The 20,770-nt window shown below is 48.5% G+C and overlaps 2 protein-coding genes across 2 annotated transcripts; one reads left to right on the forward strand and one right to left on the reverse strand.

Moving 5' to 3' along the window:
• The first annotated feature begins 2,713 nt into the window (after positions 1-2,713).
• Positions 2,714-11,672, forward strand: OVOL2 (ovo like zinc finger 2). Its single transcript, XM_063152514.1, has 4 exons — positions 2,714-2,828; positions 3,437-3,633; positions 5,684-5,873; positions 10,512-11,672. Exons 1-4 carry the CDS (start codon positions 2,729-2,731, stop codon positions 10,820-10,822), a joined length of 798 nt encoding a protein of 265 aa, XP_063008584.1. The 5' UTR covers positions 2,714-2,728; the 3' UTR covers positions 10,823-11,672.
• A 1,319-nt stretch (positions 11,673-12,991) lies between these two features.
• On the reverse strand, positions 12,992-20,435 carry MGME1 (mitochondrial genome maintenance exonuclease 1). The gene is made up of 5 exons (XM_063152516.1): positions 20,399-20,435; positions 17,257-17,861; positions 15,953-16,175; positions 15,440-15,572; positions 12,992-14,306 (listed from the first exon to the last, which is right to left on the reverse strand). Exons 2-5 carry the CDS (start codon positions 17,777-17,779, stop codon positions 14,172-14,174), a joined length of 1,014 nt encoding a protein of 337 aa, XP_063008586.1. The 5' UTR covers positions 17,780-17,861; positions 20,399-20,435; the 3' UTR covers positions 12,992-14,171.
• Positions 20,436-20,770: the final 335 nt, after the last annotated feature.

A 20,770-nucleotide genomic window follows, 5' to 3' on the forward strand; every position in this document is an offset into this window, starting at 1 on the left:
GGAAGTGACTGAGACAGCAACACAGAGCTGGTTCTTTCTTTGATCCCTCCTCTCCCTCCTCACTCCTAAGTGATCTGAGTGAAGTGAAATACATTTTAGTATTTAGTAGTCAAATCCATAAGGGTGGGTCCCACTGTGCTTTGACCCTACGGGGCGTTTTGTACATTTAATTTGATTTACACCCGAAATATTAATTTAACCTGCTAGATTTTCTCCCACACCCAAGTAATGCTGAAAATTACACAAGATCCTACAGAAATGTTTGTGCCATTACCTCCTTAGCATCATTATTTATCGAGTTTAATTACAGTGCTGAAGCTGTGCATGCAGCATTGCTCCAGTGGGAGCATGGAGAAGGACGTGGCCATACAGGGATATGTCTGTGGGCTGCCTTGCTGAAGGCAAGGATCCCCAAAGATCCCCAAAAATCCCATTTCATGGTGCTGCATGTGGTGTTGGTGGGGTCGTGCTGTGAGCACGCTCCTCAGGCTCCTCCAGGTTAGGAAATACCAAGGGATGGTATTTGTAGGAAAGGCAGGATGGTTTTTCTATGGGCTCTGGCCAAGCAGCACCAACCATCAGGAGTCTGCTTTTCCAGCTGGTGGCTCAGCACGTGGGCAGCCCACTGCCCCTGGAATGCTCTCCTTCATGGAGCTGGTGCCTCTCCATCCAGCTCCTCTTGCCTTGCCAGGGGCTGCAGGACTTTCTCTCCACTCTGTGTCTCCCGTGTGCTGGGCACAGCCCAGCCCTGACCAAGGTTGTGTCAAGGCTCCAGAGCTGATGATGATATTATTATTGTTATTATTATTGTTGTTTTTACTGTTATTATTCCTGATTCAGCCGTGCTTGTAACTGCACGTCTGACTTAGAGCACCCACTGGAAGCGAAGTGTGTGCTCCAGGACCTCATTAAGTGAGAACCTCAAAGCAGGATTTGAGAAAGCCCAGATGACAGTGAAGTCCTCTCAGCAAGCTCTTGGCTTGAGAGCACTCTGATTAATGTCATTTTCTACCTCTTTCGCCTTAAAAGACGAGGAGTCCTTAAAATAAAAGAAACCTCAAGTTGAAAACACTGCAAAAAAAAAAAAAAAAAAAAATCAATTAAGCCCCACATAGCTGTATTTTGTCCTGGGGCAAAATCTCAGATATAACAGGAAAATTACATAGCCTGAAAGAGAAAGAGAGAAAAGGAAGGTTTTATGTGCGGTCTGGCTGAGGTATTGCCCCAAGCCATGCTGAGGTGGCTTCCCACCTGGTACCTGCGGAAAATGTAAACTCCCCACAGGAGCAGGGGGAGCAGGTAGGTGCTGGGATGCCCAGGTGGAGATACGGGCTGCTGGAGGAGCTCTCTGACAGGGCAGCACCTGATGTGGGGCTGGAGCTGTGCCCTGGGGCTCCAGAACACCAACGGGGACATCGGCATCCAGCAGAGCTCTCTGATCTTGGAGGCTGCTCCTCCCAGAGGCTCCATTCCAGCCCCTGAAGTTGAGCCTTGGTCTCAATGGAACCGACCCTGAAACTCCCATCAATTCCCTTTGGTCCGTGCTCTGCCCTGTGGAGTGACTCGGTTTGAAAGGCCTCTGCCTCGGGTGGGGAACGGGGAAGCGGCTCCCGGTGCTCATTCCCGCAGCTGCCCCTGCCCGGTGCCTGGGGACGGAGGCACCGAGCGCGTTTCCACCGCTTTCAATAAGAAATCAGATTGAGCAGGAGACGGGAGAAGGGATCCCTGAGTGTTGTTAAACACCCAAGGCCAGCCAGGCGCGGGCTCTGCTCGGCTCACAGACTTCTTGTGGGTTTTCTTCTGTTTCTTTTGCTTCCTTCCCCAGTACACTAACCTCTCGTCTTTGTTTCATTTCCACTTTGGGAAGAGGGGGAAGACGACAAGAGGCAAATAAAAGAAAAAAGAAAAAAAAGGGAGGGGGGAGAGAGAAAAGGCTGTGACACGTTTTGAATTTTAAATCAATGACTGAAAAAGAATAAATTATAAATTTATTTTTTCTTTTTATCTTTTGTTTCTTTCCGAACAGAAGAAAGGCTAATCATTAAGAAAAGTATTAAGAACTTTCTCTTCCTGCTGCTGCTGCCCCGAGGACAGCTCGGCCTCTTTCCCGGCGCCTCGACAGGCACTCCCGGGGGGCTCTGCTCGGACCCGAGGGGGAACGGGGACAAACCCCGGCCCCCATTCCCGGCAGGGCATCCCCGGTGCGGCGGCGGAGAGAGGGACAGAGGGACAGAGGGACAGAGGCTCCGGCCCGGCGGGGGCTCCGCGGGCGGGCAGGCAGCAGTGGCGGGGCTCCCTCCCCGCTTCTTGCCTTTTTTGTTTGGGTTGTTCCTTTATTTTATTTTCTTTTTTTTTTTTTTTTTTTTTTTTTTTTTTTTAATTTTCAGACGTTAAATTCTTTTGCAAACATTCATGCCTTAGGAAGGGCTGGAACAAAGCTCAGCTGCTCCAACCGGTCGGACAGGTAAGCAGACTTGTTGACACCGTTATGTTTGCAGCACGCATGCTCCTTCCCAAGTTTCCTGGTGCATTTTTCTATTCCACCTTATGAAACTTTCCTCCCCCCCCCCCCCCACCCTTCTCCCCTCTCCTCCCCTCCCCTTCCCCTCCCCGCGCCTCCGCGGCTCTGCCCGGTGCGTGCGGTCCCGCTCCCCCGGACGGCAGCGCGGCCCCGTCGGGGCGGGCGGCGGGGCTGAGGCTCCGCTCCGTGCCCAGCCGTGCCCTCGCCATGCCCAGAGCCTTCCTGGTGAAGCGCCGCAGCCCGCAGCCCGCCGTGCGCAGCTGGGATGGGCTGCCCGACGAGGAGAGAGCCGACACCTACATCCCAGGTACGGCCCGCACGGACGGAGCCGGCGGGGTCCCGGCGCTCCGCGGAGGGGGAGACGGGGGAAGGGGGATTTACCGGGCCGGGGGAGCCCCGAGGGGGCGGGCAGCAGCTTTAGAGAGAGCTGGGTGAAATACAGTGGAGGGGACAGGGACAGCGCTCCGGGGAAAGTGCCCGGGCAGCGGTGCCAGCCCCGCCGGGCAGCGTGTCCCACCCGGGGATGGCGGGGCGGGGAGCGGATCTGGGGGGGAATGAATGTCTGTGTGTGTGCGTGCGTGTGTCCAGGAAGGTGGGAAACCTCGTTTGCATGAGAAAGGTGGCTGAGGGAGGAGGAAGGACCCAGGGCGGGCGGGGTGGGGGTGATGTACTCCTGGCCTCCCCCTCTCCTCCTCCCGCTCCTCCTGCCCTTGCCCGGGGTATAACGGGAAGGCGGCGGAGCTGGCTTGTTTGAACTTTGGGACCGTTCGTGTTTGAGTTTCCGATTGCAGCGTGAGCCGGGGATCCTCCCCCGCCGCCAGCGGCCCGCCCGCAGGTTAAACACCGGGGCCCGCCGGCTCCTGCCCGGCCCTGCCCGCGGTCCCCCCGCTTTATCGCATCCCCACCCCTCCGCAGGCGGCATCGGCTGCGTGCTGCTGGGCTACGAGGACAGCTGCAGCCTGGAGAGCAGCGGCAGCAGCAGCGGCGGCACCCGCGACGCCGAGCCCAGCGATCCCCCGACGCCGCAGGCTGCCCCCGGCGAGCTGGGCACGGGCGGCGCCGTGCTGCTGGACCTGGCCGGCCAGCGGCCCGTGGTCAGGTCAAAAATCAAGGTAAACGCCTATATCCGCACCCCGACCATCTCTGGCAGTGGGGTGACCCCTGCTCAAGGTCAAGGCCTGGCACTGCCCGGGGACACCAGGTGACAATCCCGCACAGTGGTGACAGCAGCTGTCCCGCACACCGAGGTGAAGGCCAGCCCGCTGTTGGGTGGCAGCGGCAGGGAAAGACCCCTAAGCGATGTGTCACAATCTTCCAGCGCCCTTTGCCTTCTCTTATCCTTGCCCGGGATGTGCTGCCCCTGACCTGCTTGGCTCGGGTCCCACGGGAGCGCTGAACCAGCCGGGAAGGAGCAGCCCTGGCAGCACGGAGTCGTGCCCCACGGTGCGTGGGTGGATCGTGCTCCTTAGCGTGGGGCCTCCTTAAAAGCTGCCTGCTGGGCTGTGCTCAAGCCTTCTCCAAGGAGGGCTGGGGTGACCCTTCAGGCTGCCCCCTATCAAGACAGCAGATAAAAGTTCTCCTCCATGGCTGTGAAGGACCATTGCCACCTTGAGGTGGACCTGCGGGTTTGGGTGAAATGGAGCAATCATCTGCCCACGGACTTTGCTGAGGGGCAGGAGCTCTGGCTGCACAGCCAGCACAGCAGCGCAGGGATTTCCCTCCCCCCCAAGGCTGGGAGAAGGCAAATGGTGCCTCAGATCCTCGTGGTACCTGAGAATCCAACACCGAGTGAGCTACCGATCCCTCTGTGAGCATCCAGGGTGTCCCAGGCCACCCCAGCGCTCGGCAGGAGGAGATGTGTTTACCACTGGTGGTTAACACCTCGTTAAACCCTGGCTGCCGCTGTGCGGGATGGAGCTGTAAAAATTACCATTGTCTGTGCCGGGCTGACAGCTTTTCTGTCGCCGTGCTCTGAAGTCCCATGATTAGGTTTCACCCCGATTATATGCAGCTGCTTGAGGTGGAGTCATAGCGGTGTTGCCCAACAGATCCTTCCCAGATGGCTCCCCTTCCAGTTTCACACCTCGTGGTTTCACAGCTGCCGGGTTTTTTTAATTTTTCTTTACAATTTCGAGTAGCGTTGCTTTAGTAGTAAGCAGAGGAGGAGGACCGGGAAAAATAATTGGCTCTTCAGGAAAGAGAAACCCCAGACGTATTCCTGTCCTTGTGAAAAGCCCGCCCTGCTGCTGTTTGACTTTGACCCACTTTGTATAATTTAACCTGGGCTGTTTGTGACTGGCACAGCAAAACCTTTCAGCAGAGCTGGGCTTTTCAGCTGATGGATGTGGTCCTGTCTGCTCTGCTGGCTTTCTCTCATCCCTGGCGTCTAACAGGGGGCATGTCCGTGTGTTCCACCAGGAATAATTAAACCAGCAGCGCAGTATTTACATTTTCCAGGCATTCCAGATCTTCCCAGGAGCTGAATCATCAGTGTCTTCTTTAGTCAAGTTATGTCATGGTGCTGGCACAATGCTTTTGGTGCCAGGAGTGGGAATGAGATTACCCCCTAATGTCACTTTGCTGTTAATTAACGAGACACCAACGGGGCGAGATTAGGGCCATTGTTTCAGTCTTTGCTGAGACAGCACAACGTGCCTTGGGTTTATCTCTCCAAAACCACTGTTTTTATCACTGCTGGATGGTTTTTGAGGGACCTGGGGCAATTGGAGGTGTGACTGGTGAAGGCAGCACATAAAACAGCTCTTTGGCACCAGAGAGGACTTCCCTTCTCCATCCAGGGCATCAGCAGGAGCAAGAAAGGTGCTCCAAGCCTAACTCTTTTGTTCATGGATGTAGCTGGATAAGGGTTGCTACCCCTGGAAGGAAACCACTGCACAGAATTTGTTTCAACCCCTGAATCCAAGCTGGCCAGAGATGCCTCAGTCCCAAACTGTGCACATTAAATCCCCCACTTGATTGCAAAGAGGTTGTGAAGGTTTCACCCAGCGGGAAAATCCTGAATGCTTTCACTTTCCATTTTTAATATACCCCCCCCTTTTTTTCTTTTAATTTTTAATGTCACAATAAGCCCTGCTTGTTTTGCTTTATTCCTCCTGCTGGTTCATCCCCATGCTCACACAGTCCTCCTCTCCCACTCCCCAGTTCACCACGGGCACCTGCACCGATGCTGCCCTGCACAGCTGCGAGCTGTGTGGCAAAGGATTCCGCCTGCAGAGGATGCTCAACCGGCACATCAAGTGCCACAGCCAGGTGAAGAGACACTTGTGCACCTTCTGTGGAAAAGGCTTCAACGACACCTTTGATCTGAAGAGGCATGTCCGGACCCATACTGGTGAGAATGGGATCCCTGGGGACTGGCGGGAGGCTCTGGGAGAAGGGGTGGGATGGGACAAGGACAAGGAGAGGGTGAGGGTGACCTGGTGAGATCATAACATGAGGGTCTGGTTAACAACATTTGCCAAAAAATTGTGGGGATTTTGGAGAAAAGGGGAAGACACAGAGTGTGTGTGTTGTGGACAGAGAAAGTCCAGGGAATTATGAAATCTGAGGAGAATTATTGCAATCCTGAGGGTGCAGGACCTGCCATCCACACCTGGTGTAGACACAACCACGTGCTGCCATGCCTGGGACAGCAAGGCTGGGATAACCTTCCAATAACCTGCCTGGGATAACTATCCATAACCTGCCTGGGATAAACCCCCAGGATAACCCACCTGGGATAACACCCCCCCCCCCCCCCCAATAACCTGCCTGGAATAACCCCCCCAGTAACCTGCCTGGGATAACCCCCCAGGATAACCCACCTGGGATAACCCCCCAATAACCCGCCTGGGATAACCCCCCAGGATAACCCACCTGGGATAACCCCCCAATAACCCGCCTGGGATAACCTCCCCAGGATAACCCACCTGGGATAACCCGCCTGGGATAACCCCCCAGGATAACCCGCCTGGGATAACCCCCCAGGATAACCCACCTGGGATAACCCCCCAGTAACCTGCCTGGGATAACCCCCCAGGATAACCCACCTGGGATAACCCCCCAATAACCCGCCTGGAATAACCTCCCCAGGATAACCCACCTGGGATAACCCGCCTGGGATAACCCCCCAGGATAACCCGCCTGGGATAACCCCCCAGGATAACCCACCTGGGATAACCCCCCAGTAACCTGCCTGGGATAACCCCCCAGGATAACCCACCTGGGATAACACCCCCCCCCAATAACCTGCCTGGAATAACCCCCCCCCAGTAACCTGCCTGGGATAACCCCCCAGGATAACCCACCTAGGATAACCTGCCTGGGATAACCCCCCAGGATAACCCACCTGGGATAACCCCCCAATAACCTGCCTGGGATACCCCCCCTGGATAACCCACCTGGAATAACCCCCCCAATAACCTGCCTGGGATAACCCCCAGGATAACCCACCTGGGATAACCCCCCCCCAATAACCTGCCTGGGATAACTACCCAATAACCCACCTGGAATAACCCCCCTGGATAACCTGCCTGGGATAACCCCCCTGGATAACCTGCCTGGGATAACTATCCATAACCTGCCTGGGATAACCCCCCAGGGTAACCCGCCTGGGATAACCCCCCAGGATAACCCACCTAGGATAACCCCCCCCAATAACCTGCCTGGGATAACCCTCCCAATAACCTGCCTGGGATAACTATCCAATAACCTGCCTGGGATAACCACCCCGGGACAGCAAATCGCTGCAGTTATCCGTGCAGGAGCTCCATGAAAACGCTTTGCCCTCTAGAGGCGACGAGCAGCAGTTTCCTGGGGATTTTGCTGTAGGGAGCTTTTCCAGCTGATTGCTGTGCAGGATGGTTTCTGGTTGGAGGTGTGACTGGTGAAGGCAGCACATAAAACAGCTCTCTGGCACCAGAGAGGATTTCCCTTCTCCATCCAGGGCATCAGCAGGAGCAAGAAAGGTGCTCCAAGCCTAAGTCCTTCTGTTCATGGATATAGCTGGATAAAGGCTGCTACCCCTGGGATGAAACCACTGCACAGAATTTGTTTCAACCCCTGAATCCAAGCTGGCCAGAGATGCCTCAGTCCCAAACTGTGCACATTAAATCCCCCACTTGATTGCAAGGAGATTGTGAAGGTTTCACCCAGCGGGAAAATCGTGAATGCTTTCATTCTTGAATGCTTTGATCCCGTCAGGATGGGATTCTGGCCTGATTTTGGAAATGTCTGGAGGAAGCAGAGTGTGGTTCATGCTGTGCCTCCCCCAGGCTGCAGGATGTGCTGTCTGTGGCCACTCTGCTGTGGGGTCAGTTCCTGAGTCCATCCCAAATCACAGTGATGGTGTTTCTGTTGCCCCAAATCCAGCTCACTTTTCCCACAAGTTGTTACCCCAGCCTGGAGCAGGGAGAAGGCCGCCGGTTTGATTGGATTTTTTAAAAATTTGTTCCCCTGGTGGAAGCAATGGCTTAAATAAACATCCACCCCATCCTCTCCAAGGGCAATGCTTCCTGGTGGCCAGGCTGGCTGTGCTCAGCAGGCTTTGACTTTGCACTGTTGGGCACCCAGGAGGTGCATCCACCACATCTCACAGGCACATCCCATCTTCCCAGAAGTGTGCTCACCCAGTGGGAGTGGAGATTATTTGGACTTGCTCTGCAGAGCCCCTTTAACCAGGTGAACTGCTAAAAGTGACACAAGGCTGTTTTTAGGCAGGAGCTGTTTCTTAGCAGCAGAGCCCCCAAACCAATGGCACCTGTTTGGATGGGAAGGCATTGTCTGGAGCCAATGTTTTGGGCTGTTTGGGCTTGTGTGCAAAGCTTTCATGTGGGAAGGAGAGCTGCCACTGAGGTATGGAGTCAGTGCTTCCAAAAGAAGTGATTTTTCAAGCTGTCTCCTCATCAGAGTCAAAAAATAAACCCAAGAAGGTCTCTGGTCAGAATAATTTAAAATGATTCCTAAATGATTTTAAATGATTCCTAAGTGATGAAGAGGTTCCCACAGCTCTAATGGGCTATGCCATCCCGGCATTGCCCTTTCTGTGCTTGTGTTCCTGCCTGTGGAGTGCTGGAGCAGGCACCAAGGATGGTGGAGGTTTAAATTGCCTCAAATTAGCACAAAACTGCTTTATGTGTGTGAATTCTAGTGAAGGTTTGGGCTTTCTCTCCAACTGCAGTTTAATGAATGAAAATGAAGCAATTTCACATCAGCAGGCATTAGGAAACTTCTGTCTTGATAGTTTAATCTGGTGCACTGGAATAACATCTTTTAACTGAACAAAAATGCAGTTGAGATGCTGCTTATTGGAACTTCTAATTAGCTTGGATTTCTGGTAGATAGATCTGACTGGTAACTCAATGCAATCACAAAGTTACAACTGTCTGAGCAATCTGGTTTACCCATTTCTGCCTGGCTCACCATAGGATCTTCCAGACCCTGGCATTCCACCTTCCCTGGGGAAAAGAGGGGTTTAGGTGACTCCTTATATCAGTTTTGAGGATGGTCTTTGCTAGGAAACTTACTGATCTAGTCTAGTAAGCAGAATTCCTGCTGGTTTAGGTTCTTTAATGTGTTGCTAAATCCTCAGCTCTTTAAGCACTGGGAGAGTTGTTGTTAAATCAGTGTTGATTGGTGGTAAAATTGATTTTTGTGGTGTTGGTTGTCTGGGCTTTCAAATTACCAGCCAGTTTCTTCTCCCTTCTCTGGAAACACATAGAGTTATTTCTTTCATCTTCCTGCACTTCTCTAGAATTTGTAATCTCAGTCATCAAAACTGTATGGTATGAAAGTACTTGGGATTGCTGCTGTTCACTGAAGCCTTGTTAAACCAAAGAGAAAAATTGAAATTTTACCAAGACAGAAGTTTTCATTCATTATAAGAGCTGAAATGGATAGTTTTATCCAATCATAGGATTTCAAACAGTCAGGGGTGTAAAATAAGTTTTGCAGGAGTTGATAATGGCTGCCTTAGGACCAAACCACTGATGGGCATCTGTTATCCTCAGCACCTGCTGGGGATAACTTTCCTAGGTTTTCTATGCCCAAATATATAAACCCATAGCTTGAAAGGAGGATGTTCTGTTTAGACAGGCAGCTCCTTGGACTGCTGGATACCATCACAGCAGCTGATGTGCCAGAGCCTTGCTCTTGGCTGGCTGTAGGAGACCAGACACAGGTGACACAACAGGTGACACAAGCTCTTGTATTTGCAGGGACCCTCACGGCAGGGAAGAATGATGCATCTGACTCCATGTTTTCAGAAGGCTAATTTATTACTATATTTATATTATATTATAACCCCCCCAATATATAATATAATATAATATAATATAATATAATATAATATAATATAATATAATATAATATAATATAATATAATATAATATAATATAATATAATATAATATAATATAATATAATATAATATAATATAATATAATATAATATAATATAGCATTGCCTTATATAATATAGCATTATATTGTATTGTATTACATTATATTACAGTATAGTATATTATAGTATATCATATCATAGTATATCATAGTATAGTATATCATATCATAGTATATCATAGTATATCATAGTATATCATAGTATAGTATATTATAGTATATCACATTATATTAATATCATACCATATCACACTATATTATATCATACTATATTATACTATATTACATTACACTACATTATACAGAAAGGATATTTACTGAATGTTAAAAAGATAATAATGAAAACTCATGACTCTAGAAAGTCCCGACACAGCTTGGCACTGATTAGCCAATGAGTGAAACAACTCACACCAGAATTCAATGAAAGAATCACCTGTGGGTAAACAATCTCCATGTGAGCACAACACAAGAAAAGCAAATTAGACAATAATTGTTCTCCTTTTTCTCTGAGGCTTCTCCGCTCCCTAAGAAGAAAACCCCGAGTAAAGGGATTTTTCAGGAACGCCACAGTAACCTCTGTCTTTCCTGCTGCAGGCATTCGTCCCTACAAGTGCGAGGTTTGCAACAAGGCCTTCACGCAGCGCTGCTCGCTGGAGTCGCACCTGCGGAAGATCCACGGCGTGCAGCAGCACTACGCCTACAAGCAGAGGAGGGACAAGCTGTACGTGTGCGAGGACTGCGGCTACACGGGCCCCACGCAGGAGGAGCTGTACCTGCACATCAGCGGCGTCCACCCCGGCAGCGCCTTCCTGAAGAAAACCTCCAAAAAACTCGCAGCTGTTCTGCAAACCAAGCTCAGCCCCGTGCTGCAGAGGAACTCCAAAGAGGAGGGCAAGGACGAGTGACGCTCGCCGGTGCTCAGCGGGAATGAAGTTTACATGCAGGACTACGGATCTTATTTTTTTAAGAATTATTTTGAAAGAAACGCCTGAAATTAAAGGGATGCTTTTGTTAACGGGACTCTTGATGTTGGTAAAACCTCATTTGACAGAAATATTCCCATTCAGACTTTATTTTTTTTTTTTTATCTGGCCAATAAAAACAGAATGCTTGCAAAGGCTGTCGCCTCTCAGATGGCGTATTTACTGAACTGGCATTTGGGCAGCCTGTTTTCTGTCAGGTCTGAACACCCCTGACAAATGAGAGTTCACCTTTCCCCAGGTGTATTTGTATTTTGTAAAGTGAATAACTGCTACCTCCCATGCAAATTACTTATGAGAGGTTTGGATGAAAATGTTGGGTAAGAATGCTGCTGGTACACAGTTCTATGCAATTGAATTAATTTACATGCCTTAAGAACTGGAGTGCATTGTATCATCCAGTGAGCTACAAAGTGCAAGTACCTTCAGCTCTGCCCCCTGTGCAGCCTGCTAACAATTTATGGAAGTGTGATCCAAGGTGAGTTGAAACTCTTCCCAAAGGATGCAGAATGTTTTCTTCTCAAAATTTCTCCACTATTATTTTAGGGCAGACTTTTGGTTGTGTCTTAATACTTGAAGCCATGAACTTACTTTTATCATGTTGATATACAAGTGAAATCTGGTGTTCCTGGATCTGCTGTGCTCACTTGGAGGATTATTACCACATCTTTTTTAAATTACACCAACAGCAACCCAGAAACCCAAAGAAAGCACTGTAATGACTTGAAATTAAGTATTTTCTGTCATGATGAAATGCAATTTTGTGCATATTTTACGGTGCGTGTGTGTGTTTTTTTTGTCTTTTATATTCAAGTGCCTGTTCATTAATACAACAATGGAAAGGGGGACTGAGCCTGTGTCTGCTTCAGGAGATCAGTGCAAAGCTGCGGGCACCAATCCTCTGTGACCACTCCAAGAGTAGAAGCCTCCTCCCACCTAAAATACCAAGTCAGGACTTTTACAGTCATTGCTGCTAAAATGAGATATTTTGAGCAACTTTGTAAGAATTGTAAAAAAATCTTTTCAACTTCAGGTTTTGTACTGGCACCTGCTTGGGTTTTTGTGGGGAAAAGATTCGAGGGGGTCTTAAAGCATTCCTAAGGATGTTAATGCTTTAATCAGCACAAATGTTGCTGCTCGAGACCTTGAAAATGAGGATAATAAAGTGATGCTACTGTGTTAAGAACAAACTTATCCTATGTAGCAGGAAAGTTTGTAGAACACTGTATTAAATGGGAAGTTGCTGGGGAAAAGAAAACATCTGAGGTAAATGAGAAGATCCTAACTCTGCAGAAAGCTAAAGCTTGTACACTGACCCCCAGGCCTTGTAACTGAGCAGTGTAAAGGGAAGGCTGCTCACTCTGCAGTGGGATTAATGTTCACCTGACTGCATGGGATTTGTGTGCTCAGCTCTGCTGAAACCTCAGCCCTTCCCTGGCACAGCAGAGCTGGGGCTGAACCCTTCCTCTCCAGGTAGAGCCATGTTTTGTGTTGGTTTTCCATCCCTCCAGCACCTCATGTTGCTTTGGCTCTCCCCCCAGTGTCAGTGCCACAGCACATCCCTGCTGACAGAAGCACAGGCACAGTGAGCTGGGCACAGAAAGGATTCACAACAAAAGAGAAAGGGAGCAGGTAGCAGGCCACAGGGAAAAAGCCATCCTGGATGGAGAGCAGAGCTCTGGATGTCAGAGTTGGAGTAACCACCCTGGCTGCCCAGCAAGTGTTCCTGCAGAGGACAGACGGTGCCTGTAGCAGTGCCCTGGGTGCATCACGGTAACAGTCTGGCAGCTTCACTGAAACTGGTCACAAAGTGCCTTTGAGTTTGTGTGACACCGGTGACAGGCACCTGCCAGTCCTGTTCCAGGACAAACCAGCCTGTGCTGCTCCAGCAATGCTCCACAGCTCAGCCAGGGCTGCCCAAGGCAGCAGCCAGGCTCCCAGAAGTGCCAGACACAGTGACTGTTTTTGAAGGCTGTCTGCCTCCTCCTGGCTCCATGAGGTACAGACTCACTGGGACTGAGGGTCACAAACTGCCTTTGCTGGCAGCCTTCCTCAGGCACGACGTTCTGGCTGATTTTCTTAAAGCTCATAATTTGATTGGTCATAATTTTATTTGTAAGCTGCAGTGTTATTGTGAAAACTCACACATACAAGTCATACAAGACAAAGAGAACGATGAAAAAAAAATTTCCAGAACAATACTGCCTGACACGATCAAGGCTTTACAGACTTGATTTTATGCGCTTCAAAAGTAAAAATTCTGTTTCAAAACATTTATTCACAAACTTATTTGAAAAAAAAAAAAAACAAAAAAACAAACAAACAAAAAAACCAAAGAGAAACCTATAAAAAACAGTCCCCAAAACCCAACTAGCAGCTCTTCACCCCTCAGAAGGCTCTGCTTTGATACAGAAGCTCACTCATGTGGTACTGGGGATGGTTATACAGGATGGGCTCCTCGTTGGCTCAGGCCCACAGCAGAGCCAGGAGCGCTCAAGGCAGTGGCAGCACAGAGCTCCCAAGCCAAGGCACACAGCCCCATCTCACAGTGCTTTTCTGTGGGCTGGGTGTAAAACACCTGCAGGAGGAGCCACCAGCAGCAGCCAACATTCCCACCTCTCAGAACACCCGCTGGAAATTTCTGGGAGTGTTGGCTCCAATTCTGCTCCTCTCTTGCTGAACCACTTCTGCTAAGTGGCCACTTTGCTGTACTGTTCTAAATGAGAACTAATGAGGACTTTCCTTGTAACTCGCAGCACAGGTTTTCCAGCTGTAGCTGTAAGAAAAACCACAAATAATAACAAGCCTGATGATGGCATGAGCAAGAACTGACTGAAACCCAGTGTACTACATCCACTTCTTTATCATTTGCATTTCTCTCAGCTCATACATCACAAACGATGTTTTGCTTTAGTTCACCAACTTAATTTTTAAAGGCTCAGTTCTGCAACTTTCATTTGTGATTTTTGAGGAAAAGAAAAAAAGATTATTTGATCAAGCAGTTTTACTTGATAGCAGAAACTTTTCTATCAACCCCAGGCTGTAGAAACTGTGTGGGATAAAAAAGAGAGGCCAAATAAGTTGGCTTTTTTCTGCCTGGACCACTGAGGTCACCTACAATATAAGGAAACAGATATTCCCCATTTGAAAGTTACTTTTTGGGAGGGGAGAGAGGGGAGCCTGGCTAGTAAGAGATTAGCTGAAGTTACACAAAAAAGAACATGAAAGAAAGTTCTTCCTTTGTCTCTGGCCACTTGCTTGTGCTCAGTGTGGGTCAGTTTTTGTCCCTGTACTCCTCCAGGCGCAAGAGCCACTTGTTCCAGTACTGAGAGCACAGGTCAGGGTCCATGAAATGCGGGTGTGCCGGGGATCCATCCTTGTAGGCAACCACCACGAGCCCACAGCGAACCTGCAGCACAAACAGGGCTGTCACAAACCTGCGTGCAAGCCTAGGAGCTAAACCTCACTGTAAAACAGCTTCCAACATGCACAGCTCACATAAGGAATGGGGAATAAACACTTGGAGACTTAACATTCAAACGCTCCAAAAACCCCCAGCCCAAAGCTCCAGTGAAAACCAGGGGATGAACTCTGAGGATGAGTGATATTTAAACCCTGCAGATGCCAGGAAAATTGCCAGAGACTGAGGAGTTTTTGCCTGGGGCCATACAACCAGGTTGATGCCACCCTCCAGCTTCAGTCTGGATAGAAATGGTTACTTAGGTATGTTCTGACATCTTTCATATATGACAAACCCCAAATCCCAAGCAGACATTGGCAGTGGGGGGCAGGAACCTACTAGCAGAATTCCAGGCCATATTTCACTCTGTCAGGATCATGTCTGTGGAGTGCTTGTGCTCACTGACCTCCACAGTATTCTAGAAAGTCCTTTGCACAGCATACAAACTACCCTGCTGTCTGCTGCTTTGTATTTTCCCCCTTCAATATCTGTACTGAGGTAAAAATCCTTCAGGCCAAGCAGGCAGGCTAGAATTGCTTTTGGGGCCTTTAAAAACATATTCCACAGTCTTCTGATGAAGTGATTTCCAACATTGCTTTTCCCTGAGGAAACACAGGACAGCCCCCAGACACCAAGTGCATCACTCATTTGCTAGTGGGATACAGCAGGACAGGATGCAGGCAAGACCCTCCCACACCATTTCATTGTTTGCAGGTTCTTCTGCTTTATTTCCTCTCCTGCCCCTTCCTACTCTTAACACAAGCAAAAACCACTCAGCACAGAGCACAGGGGATTGCCCACATGCCAAGTACCTGGAAGTTCATCTGAGCATCCCCTGCTCCCACTGAGCACTCCCTTAAAACCACTGAAAATTCACCACTGGCAGCCAAGGGCAGCAGGATCAGCAGGAGCAGTGGAATTATTTCACAGCATTATTCACACCTTAACCTGATCTCAGACTGGGCTCCTTTGTCACAAATCCTACCAACACTTCCATGGTGGGCAGCAGGTTCTAAAGGCGGGAAGAAATGAGGATCACACAGGCATTGCTGCTTGTCTTGGCATGCAGCAGGCCTACTGACCTGGAAGTTATAGTTGGCATCATGATTTATGGCTCCAATATATGCTGCAACCTGTAATGGGTTGTCATAAGTATTCTGCAGAAATGGCTTTGGCTTCTCTGAAGTTTTCCAGTCGATCACACACAGCTGGCCCCTGCACAGGAGAGCAAGACAGGACAATGGTTTAAACTTAAGTTTAGTCTCAGGTAAGAAATAAAGGAGACAGCACATAAAGACTTTTCACTCTCAGCCTGTTTCCCCATGGTGTCACTGAACAAGTCTCTTTCACACTGGCAGTTTAGATCCTAAAAACCAAACTAGAACTAGATTACTCAAACCTGCTGCAGCTCCTGGAAAATGCAGACAATTGCTTGAACCTGTCCCTTCTCCAGCAGGGAGCTCCCCACCAGGAAAACAGCACTGAGGATCATCCAGGGGAGTTCCTCCAGCCTGCCAGTCCTAGAGATCTGTCCACTCAATCACACCCTGGCCCCCGCAGCCTCACAGCACAGGGGTTTTAGGAAGGGCACTCACTGATACTTGGCCACGCAGTCGACCAGGCCCAGGTACTGCAGGGTCTCGTGGTGAACTCCGCTCTCCAGAGCCTTCACCTCGCTGATGTCCTCCAAGACACCTTCCACACTGGATAGGTAGCCAGCCACCACATCATCTTCACCCTGCTCCCTGGCTGCTGTCTCTCCAGACAGGAATATTGATTCCAAAGCTGAATGGAAGAGCTCCCCCTGGAGAAAAAGATCTAAGAAAAATGGGAAAAGTCCTTTATGGTATTTGCAGGGAATGTCCCGACAAAGGCAGGAATGGTGCATCTGGCTCCATGTTCTCAGAAGGCTAATTTATTACTTTATAATACTTTATTATATTAAAAAATACCATACTAAACTATACTCAAGAATACAGAAAAGATACTTAATGCTAAAAAGATAATAATGAAAACTCGTGACTCTCTCCAGAGTCCTGACACAGCTTGGCACTGATTGGCCAAAGAGCAAAAACAACTCACACCAGAAACCAATGAAACAATCACCTGTGGGTAAGCAATCTCCAACCACATCCCACATGTGAGCAAAACACAGGAGAAGCAAATGAGATAAGATTTGTTTTCCTTTTCTCTGAGGCTTCTCAGCTTCCCAGGAGAGAAATCCTGGGCAAAGGGGTTTTTTCACCCCCTCACCTTTTAGACATTACTTTGGATTTGTATCCTACATGTTCCACAATGTAGCTCTTAAACCAGTCCCAATTTCTGTACTGAAAAATTGTACTGAGGGTGTGGGGAGAAGGGAAAGAAACAGAAAATAAATTGTCAGTAGGGAAATTGGTATCCCTTTAGTAATGCTTCCTTTACTGTTTTAGTCTCACTGATTACTGACACATACACTGGATAAATCAAAGTTACTGAAAAACCTCACCATAAACAGCAGGATACACTGGTTTTTAAAGGCTCAGGACTGTAGGAGTTCAAAATGTCTGTTTCCATCTTGTTACAAAGTAGCTTTGTAACTACAAAGAGGTACAGTAACATCATCTGGAAAATACCTATTTCTAATTAGATACTGGCAAATTGAGAACTAAAGGAAAGTCAGACAGGATTGAGCAAAGTATGCCTGAAGTCTGACTCTCATTTTCTACAAATTTCTAAATCCATTTTAGTGGTCCCAGGACAAAGACAGAGCTTAGGCTCCTTGGTAACAGGTACACACACAATGTGCTCTCATGAAATGGAAACAACCTCATGGATTTCCAAACCACTCATCCCATTGTAGCTGCCAGCAATCCAAGCTACAGCTTCTATTCTACAATCCCACTGTGGCTAGACTTACTTTTGGTGTACTCTTCAAATCCCTCTTTTCCAAGCTCCTCTATCATCTTCTGCTTCCATTTTTCCAGATAGAAGACTTGCTGGGGAGAGAGGGTTTGTTGAAGGATGCGGGTAACGCTGGGCAGCTTCGCTCTTTGCAGCCTGATTTTCATGGGCACCTTTGAGTCACTGCTGGCAGGAAGAATTCTCTTGCTGGGGTTTATTAAAGGAACCCAGTTCTTGGGAGTTCTTGTCCCAGCTTTAATTGGAGGTGTGTGTTTAGCTGGTGGCCCATATAACAAATTGTCTTCCTCAAGTATTGTCTCTGGGGTTTGGGCGCTGGTTTTGTAAGATATAACAGAGTGGACCAAGTTCTTGTATTTTTCTTGGTCAACTTGGTCATAGCTGTTCCCTTTTTTCTTTTTGCTGTAAACACAGGCAGAGGTAGACAGACACAAGCATGGGAATTGCTTTTGGCAAAATGGTATTTGAAAAAGCACTTCCAGGCTCCCTGGCTTCCTGGCCAGGAGCTGTAGGAATTGCATCCTGACAAGAAGTGGGTGTGAGCAGTTAGAGTTTTCTTCCTTCTGTCTCCAACACTCTGTGGGTTACCATATTTGTTTCCTCCTGTGGAAAAAGAAATTTGTGATTTACAGAGTCATAAAACTCTGCCACCATCCTATTCTTGCCCTTTGCCCAAGAAAGAACTGCTATGACCAAAGTGTCTTCACTTACCTTGTATCACCTTTATTCTTCAGATCAGTAAGATAAAAAACCAAGGAGCAAGGAAAAGAGGAAATGCTCCTGAAAAGAACAGCCTGCCAAATGTGAAATCTGAATCACTTGAAGATTTGTTGCAAGCAGCTAAAGCTGCATCACAGGACATCCCTACAGCAACAGTACCAGAACTGCCATGGAGGTAGGGACAAAAACCAGATCTGCCAAGAACAACCCCAAAAGAGGGAGGGTGAAATTAAAGTTATGAAAGTTACACAGAGGACAATGAGCCAATCCACTGCTGTGAGGTATTAAAACTCTGAAGTTTATAGAGAATAACCAATGTATATATATATATACACACACACAATTGTGAGACCTGAAGTTAGAAAAGGCAAAGAGGAACCAGATGCACTGCAAATATTTTCAGATTTAAAGAATTTTTTTAAAGTTCAGAATAAAATATAAACACATTTTTCCAAACCAAGTTTCAAGCATAGCTCTGCTCAAAGCCACTTAGGAAATTTAAAAGCAAGAACAGCATCCAAGCAATACCATGCTCAGCACACCTTCCAGGGCTGCACTGGAAACTCTAGGAAGCTTTTTTGCACACATTTTTGGATAAAATGTAACACTTCCATAGTGGCACTTCCTTCATCAGTGCAGAAAAATGGATCCCTTCCCTGTTGGGGCTTACCTGTAACTAGAGGTGCCAGAGCTGGGATTGAAAATGAAATAGGAAAAATTTATTCTTGTTCCTGTGTGACAGTACCCAAGCTTGTGGATTCCCAGGCTGCTGTCTGATGGTTATTATGAACAGGCTCATTAATGGTCCCTGTGGACATGCACTAATCAGAGCAAATGCTGGGCCAGTGGCTGTGCCTTTGTCACATAAAGCCACAGCACAAAAGAAAAAGTTTATTCTGGCTTTGTGCCACTGCAGGAAGCAAGAGGATGCCTGGGTCAGCATAAATTCACTTGGGTTGAGCTGCTCCCTCAACACTTCCCAAGGAATAAATTTATACCAGATCAGTGCTTTGAATCACGGGGCTACTGAGATACGGAATATTAAACGCTCCAGAGTTAACTTTAGTGCAGCACAGTGCTTCAGTGACTAGCAGGAATTCTGATTTTGCAGCCTTTGTCGTGCTGGGGAACATACCTGTGGAATTTCCAGCACTTGTGGAAATGTTTGTGCAGTGTCCTGTTTTAGAAAAGGAAAGAGGTTCTAGGATTGCTAAGAAATAAGGAACCCTTGTGCCCTGCTGAATGAAGAACCACGTGTTTTTCAACAAATCACTAAAGTGGCATTTCTGTGCAGATAATAAGAAAGAAATTGAGTGGTCAGGATCTACTCTTGTACACAAAGAACAGAATTTAATTGAGATTTCCCCCTGAGGAAGTGCATCCCTTCTCTCTGGAAGCATTTGTGGTTGAAGACTGGCAGAATTGCTTCAAGTGTTGCATGATGAGCCACAATGGAGAACTGAAAAAAATTAAAATAACTTGGAGCTAAAAAAAAAAAACCCAAGAGGACTTTACTGTCCCAAGCCAATTGACTTTGCAGCTCCAACAATAACTGAGCTAACACAACTAAGGAAATTTTTTTTATATAAGAATGAATGGTTTAACTGAAGGAAATAGGATTACTTAAGGAAAAGTTTCCATCTATAAAAATCTACCTCCAGATATGTTTTTGCATAATAACCAGTTTGGCTTTTTCTCCACAGAAACCTATCCAGCTAAAAGGAAAACAAAAACAAAACAATGGCTTATTTCAGAGATAACAAAAAAGAGCACTTCCAAACACACCTACAGACCTGCTGCCCCTTGTCCCTAATTTGAGCAGACCAAATCCACTGAGGAAGGTATAACTGTGAGTTCCCCATAGTTTTCAAAATACATTATTGAACTATCCAGGTTAAAAACACGCCTCCCTCTTTTGGGATGTTTAGAGCACAAAGAGAGACAACGAGACAACTCAGCAACCCCGTTTACAGCACAAACCTACAGCTGTGAGCTTTAGTTCAGTGTAGCTTCAACAGGCATCAGCTCCCAGCTCAAGCTCCATTCCTAGCACTAGGAAGGGAATTAGTGGGGAATAGGGCTGTAACATGAAACCAGAGCTTTTTGCGATCTGTGAAAGAGCTGGGCCAACACCAGCGACCACGAAGTGCCCTCAGGCAAATAAATTTTCTGCATGCACCTGAAAATCCCAGTACCGGACAGCCCGGGGGGAAAACCTTGTGCTGAGGGGGAAAACCCACTCTGGCCATGGAGCCCCGCCGGACGCGGGCATGCCCAGCCATGGCAGCCCGGCCATGCGGGCCGCTCGCTGATGGACCCGGGGGCAGTGCGGGCCAGGGGAACACCAGCTCCTTTCCTCTTTCCCGTCCCTTATCCTTCCCTCGCCCTCAGGCCCGCCCGGCCCTCACGACCCGCGTTACCTCAGCCGCGCTTCCCGCCACCGCCGCGGGCGCCACCGCGCAGGCGCGCCCCGCCCACAGCCTCTGCCCCGCCCATCGCGCATGCGCCGCCCGCTGCCTCCTGGGACTTGTAGTTCTCCCGCACTCCCAGCCCCCAACCCTTTCCCCTTCGCTGGAGCGCCCCAAAAAGTGGCGAGAGGGGCGTGCCTGCTCTATCTCGCTCTCTTTTGGTAGTTTTTGAAAGGCTGTAGAGGAAAACAACCCAACTCTTTAAATACAAGCCGGAAAATAAAGCGTTGCTGCGCCGTCTCCGATGAAAGCAGCAGCGCCCTGCCCTCACCAAAGATGGCGAGTGCCCCTCGGGGGGTGTGGCGGCGGCGGCTCCGCCCGGGT

The sequence above is a fragment of the Melospiza melodia genome, chromosome 3 (assembly GCF_035770615.1).
Source record: "Melospiza melodia melodia isolate bMelMel2 chromosome 3, bMelMel2.pri, whole genome shotgun sequence".
Lineage (NCBI taxonomy): Eukaryota > Metazoa > Chordata > Aves > Passeriformes > Passerellidae > Melospiza > Melospiza melodia.

Bases quoted from the DNA above. Each gene is read 5' to 3' on its own strand.
- OVOL2 (XM_063152514.1), top strand. From the start codon at position 2,729: ATGCCCAGAGCCTTCCTGGTGAAGCGCCGCAGCCCGCAGCCCGCCGTG. The intron at 2,829-3,436 runs GTACGGCCCGCA...ACCCCTCCGCAG, and splicing joins AGCCGACACCTACATCCCAG to GCGGCATCGGCTGCGTGCTG. The intron at 5,874-10,511 runs GTGAGAATGGGA...TTCCTGCTGCAG, and splicing joins GCATGTCCGGACCCATACTG to GCATTCGTCCCTACAAGTGC.
- MGME1 (XM_063152516.1), bottom strand. From the start codon at position 17,779: ATGCAATTCCTACAGCTCCTGGCCAGGAAGCCAGGGAGCCTGGAAGTG. The intron at 16,176-17,256 runs GTAAGTCTAGCC...CATTTTTCTTAG, and splicing joins ATTTGAAGAGTACACCAAAA to ATCTTTTTCTCCAGGGGGAG. The intron at 14,307-15,439 runs GTCAGTAGGCCT...TTTGTGCTGCAG, and splicing joins ATGCCAACTATAACTTCCAG to GTTCGCTGTGGGCTCGTGGT.